Raw genomic sequence first — 5,000 nt, 5'->3', positions numbered from 1 at the left:
CACATTAAACTGGGGCCAGCTTCCTAAGGCGTTGCTGGCCTTTCTTGCAAAACAAACTAGCATTTGGCTCAAAGTGTGAGGTGCAGAAGGGTGACAGGTACTCACTGGCTTTGTAGACCAGGGCGTTGGCTTTGGCCACCGCTCTCTTGTAGCACACGTACAGAGCGGGACCCCACTGCAGACAAACACAAACACACCGCTGCGATTCACTCATCTTTTAACAGAAAAGGCGGAAAATGTTAACATGTTAAAGTAGATTTCATTAAAGCTAGGGCTGTCCTCGATTAAAGAAAATCCCAGTCAATGAATGCCGAGCTTAGGAGCATATACAGCACAGGCCAAAAGTTTGGACACACCTTCTCATTCAATGTGTTTCTTTATTTTCATGACTATTTACATTGTAGATTCTCACTGAAGGCATCAAAACTATGAATGAACACATATGGAATTATGTACTTAACAAAAAAGTGTGAAATAACTGAAAACATGTCTTATATTTTAGATTCTTCAAAGTAGCCACCCTTTGCTTTTTTTGATAACTCTGCAAACCCTTGGTGTTCTCTCAATGAGCTTCATGAGGTAGTCACCTGAAATGGTTTTACCTTCACAGGTGTGCTTTGTCAGGGTTAATTAGTGGAAGTTTTTCCCTTATTAATAAAAAAGCAAAGGGTGGCTACTAGAAATCTAAAATATAATACTTTTTCAGTTATTCCCCACTTTTGTTAAGTACATAATTCCATATGTGTTCATTCATAGTTTTGATGCCTTCAGTGAGAATCTACAATGTAAATAGTCATGAAAATAAAGAAACACATTGAATGAGAAGGTGTGTCCAAACTTTTGGCCTGTACTGTAGTAAACAATAAACACGCTAAAAAGGTAATACACAATAAAACTAAGTACTGCTGCAGTCAAGAACATTAACACAGAATAGATATTTTACAATTAAAAGAATGTAAAAAAGTATTTTCATTATGGATTTATACATTGTTTATACGTTAGATTAAGAGATTGTTTAGTCTACAAAATAAGGGCCCTATCGTGCGGTCCCTGAAGTGGATTTGTCTGTGAGTTTTCCTTTGTCATTTTCATTTGCCGTTTGATTCCCTGAAAGACTTTTATTTTGAAACATCTGCAGGAAATGTTGAGTTTTACACACGGTAGAATGAGTTAATTGACGCAATAAAAAAAAAAAATCTCATTTAGTTTTTTACCTTCTCAAGTCATTAGAGTACAGTATAATTGTCTTTTTCACATCCACAGACGCACAAACCCTTCCCAGAAGCCCCGGTGCTCACCATGCCGGTGTTGAGGTTCTTGTCGACGCGGCAGAAGGTGTGCGGGGCGACCTCCCCTTTGCTGGGCAGCAGCAGGGCGATGTCGGTGACCCCCAGCGTGTGGAGGCCCTGCGAGTCCAGGGCCCTGCGGTACGTCAGGAAGACGCGGTGGGCCGTCGGGGCGCCGCCGGAGCTCAGGTTGGCCGAGCGGCTGTAGGGCGTCGTCTCGATGACGAACCAGCTCTGCTTCAGCTGCTCCTTCCCCTCATACAGAACCCTGCAGGGACAGTTTCAGGCAAATTAAACTGCGCTTTAAAGCGCCCATATTCTGCTCATTTTCAGGTTCATAATTGTATTTTAAGGTTGTACCAGAATAGGTTTACATGGTTTAATTTTCAAAAAACACCATATTGTTGTTGTTGTACTGCACAGCTCTCTCTCACTGCTGCAGATCCTCTTTTCACCTGGTTTCTGTTTTAGCTACAGAGTGAGACCTCTTCTCATCTTCTTCTTCTGTACTATCTTTGATTGCACTCGCACATGCTCAGTAGCTCAGGTGTAGAGCATGTCAGCTAGCTAACTCTAGAGACAGTAAAAGAAAGCCTGTTTCTCCAACTTTGGTCAGTTACAAGGCAGGATCAGCTGGGAGACTTCTTCTAAACCAGGGAGCACATGGAAGTAGTTCTTTTGTAGATTATGGTGAACTTGTGTGTGTTGTAGCAGTGCTTTGCTATTGAGAACGACGTAGCATGCTAGCGTTAGCATGCTAACGCTAACGCTACGAGCTAACGGTTGTGGTTAGCCAGCTCATTTCGGACTGTGACGTCACAGTCCGAGCCGATTTTGACCAGCTCACCAGGAGACTGAAGGCAGGACACATTCAGAAACCGTATCTCACTCAGAACACCATGGATGGATTTTTTTCAAAGTGTGTATGTGTGTGGAAGCACCAGAGACACAAAATAACACCCCAAATCACCAGAAAAAGTGATTTATTTCATAATATGGGCACTTTAACATCGACTACGTTTACAAGCTGTCAATTTTCGGGTTATGGTCGGGTTAAGGTCACTATTCGGGTTTCTGAAACATTCGGAATAACCCGTTTACATGGTGAGCAGAGAGAGTTACTCCTACATGGAATCTGTAATCAATCGGCGATATCCCGATGTAAACGGCGAGGCACGGTTAGCGTCTGGACGTAGCCTACGGACAACCTTAAGACGCAATAACTTCTCGGTCCCCTTCTTATAAATCTCACTATCTCGGTACTTTCTGCCGTCAACAAAAGACATTATATTCATGGTTTTCACCACACTAATAAAAGACATTATATTCATGGTTTTCACCACACTAATAAAAGACATTATATTCATGGTTTTCACCACACTAATAAAAGACATTATATTCATGGTTTTCACCACACTAATAAAGACATTATATTCATGGTTTTCACCACACTAATGAAGACATTATATTCATGGTTTTCACCACACTAATAAAAGACATTATATATCATGGTTTTCACCACACTAATAAAGACATTATATTCATGGTTTTCACCACACTAATAAAAGACATTATATTCATGGTTTTCACCACACTAATAAAAGACATTATAAATTATAAAATATATTCATGGTTTTCACCACACTAATAAAAGACATTATATTCATGGTTTTCACCACACTAATGAAGACATTATATTCATGGTTTTCACCACACTAATAAAGACATTATATTCATGGTTTTCACCCCACACTAATAAAGACATTATATTCATGGTTTTCACCACACTAATAAAAGACATTATATTCATGGTTTTCACCACACTAATAAAGACATTATATTCATGGTTTTCACCACACTAATAAAGACATTATATATTATGGTTTTCACCACACTAATAAAGACATTATATTCATGGTTTTCACCACACTAATAAAGAGACATTATATTCATGGTTTTCACCACACTATTTTTTATTTTTTTTTTTAAAAATTTATTTCTTTTTTTTCCTAATAAAGACATTATATTCATGGTTTTACCACACTAATAAAGACATTATATTCATGGTTTCACCACACTAATAAAGAGACATTATATTCATGGTTTTCACCACACTAATAAAGACATTATATTCATGGTTTTCACCACACTAATAAAGACATTATATTCATGGTTTTCACCACACTAATAAAGACATTATATTCATGGTTTTCACCACACTAATAAAGACATTATATTCATGGTTTTCACCACACTAATAAAGACATTATATTCATGGTTTTCACCACACTAATAAAAGACATTATATTCATGGTTTTCACCACACTAATAAAAGACATTATATTCATGGTTTTCACCACACTAATAAAGACATTATATTCATGGTTTTCACCACACTAATAAAGAAACTGGTTTCCTCCTCGCTCCAAAAGTGTGGTGCTGTGCTGCGTCTCGCCATGTTTACCTCATAGACAGTGTATAAGTTAACTCTACTTCTTGTTTACTTCCGGTATACTGGGAGTTTTCTGCATTGACACATATATATATATATATATATATATATATATATATATATATATATATATATATATATATAACTATATTATTATAGTATATAATTATTATTATAACTATGTTTTCTGGCGCATACAAGAAGTTCCTCTACTCAAAAGACCGAGACTCCTTGCGAATAGAACATGCGCAGAACACAAATCAATGTTCCTTGTGATGGAGATATGCCGATGCGCGTTTACATGACCAAAAGTTCGGGTTAGAAAAGGGGTAACCCAGGTAGCATATTCGGGTTTTTGCCGGTGTTTACATGGCCGTGCGCGACCGGGTTATTGCTGATATTCCGGTTTTGAACGGGTTATTGGCTGCATGTGAACGTAGTCAGTGTTAAAGGCGCTCTAAGCGATGTTGGGTGACGGCACTTCTTGCTGATGTTCAAAGTATTGTCAAACAAAACAGAGGCTAGCTCGCCCCTCCCTCCCTCCCTCCTCCTCCCGTCCCCTCCCTTCCTTGCTTCCTGAAACAGTTTTGAACGCACATTGTGGAAGTAGCCTACGTGCTAACGCTGCTACAGTGATGACTCAACCAGCTCCTTCTTGTCGGTTATTGGCTGGAACGCTGTTTGTTATGTTGGCGTGTGTGGAGCCTGGGCTGTCTACAGAGATCACTTTTTTTACAGTGTGTTCAGGGGACAGACAGCTAGCAGATAGTGAGATATTTTTTACAGTGTGTTCAGGGGACAGACAGCTAGCAGATAGTGAGGAAGGGGAGCAAGTGAAGGAAAAGTGGATGCAATTTAACGACCTGAGATGTCCCCTTTATCTCCACCCTGGCCTGGGGACTCCTCGGGATCCCCCAGGTCCGAGCTGGTTAATGTGGATCGGAAAAGGGAAGTTTGGGGTCCCCTGCTGGAGCTGCTGTCTTCGCGACCCGACCCCGGACAAGCGGATGAAAATGGACGGATGGTGTAAGACACACTGAATCTAAAAATATGTGTATCTTAACTGTGTGTTTAGATTTGACAGAGTTATGACTCTGAAAAAGGGGGAGATTCTTTGCTGCAATCTGGTTTTAAAGTACCTTAAAAAGGTCCCATGGCATGAAAATGTCACTTTATGAGTTTTTTTAACATTAATATGAGTTCCCCCAGCCTGCCTATGGTCCCCCAGTGGCTAGAAATGATGATAGGTGTAAACCGAGCCC

The 5,000-nt window shown here is 39.7% G+C and overlaps 1 protein-coding gene across 1 annotated transcript in view; it reads right to left on the bottom strand.

Annotated features, from left to right (window-relative positions):
- LOC120562456 (C-myc promoter-binding protein-like) overlaps window positions 1-5,000 on the bottom strand; it is a gene marked incomplete at its 3' end in the record, with an annotated part of 41,129 nt that overhangs the window by 31,778 nt on the left and 4,351 nt on the right. Inside the window, 2 exon segments of the mRNA XM_039806169.1 lie at window positions 106-175; window positions 1,299-1,554. Of these exon segments, the coding sequence (XP_039662103.1) occupies window positions 106-175; window positions 1,299-1,554 (326 nt within the window).

This window comes from Perca fluviatilis, chromosome 7 (assembly GCF_010015445.1).
Source record: "Perca fluviatilis chromosome 7, GENO_Pfluv_1.0, whole genome shotgun sequence".
Lineage (NCBI taxonomy): Eukaryota > Metazoa > Chordata > Actinopteri > Perciformes > Percidae > Perca > Perca fluviatilis.
The sequence above is the reverse complement of the archived record's forward strand: the minus strand, read 5'-3'. Positions and strand labels throughout refer to the sequence as shown.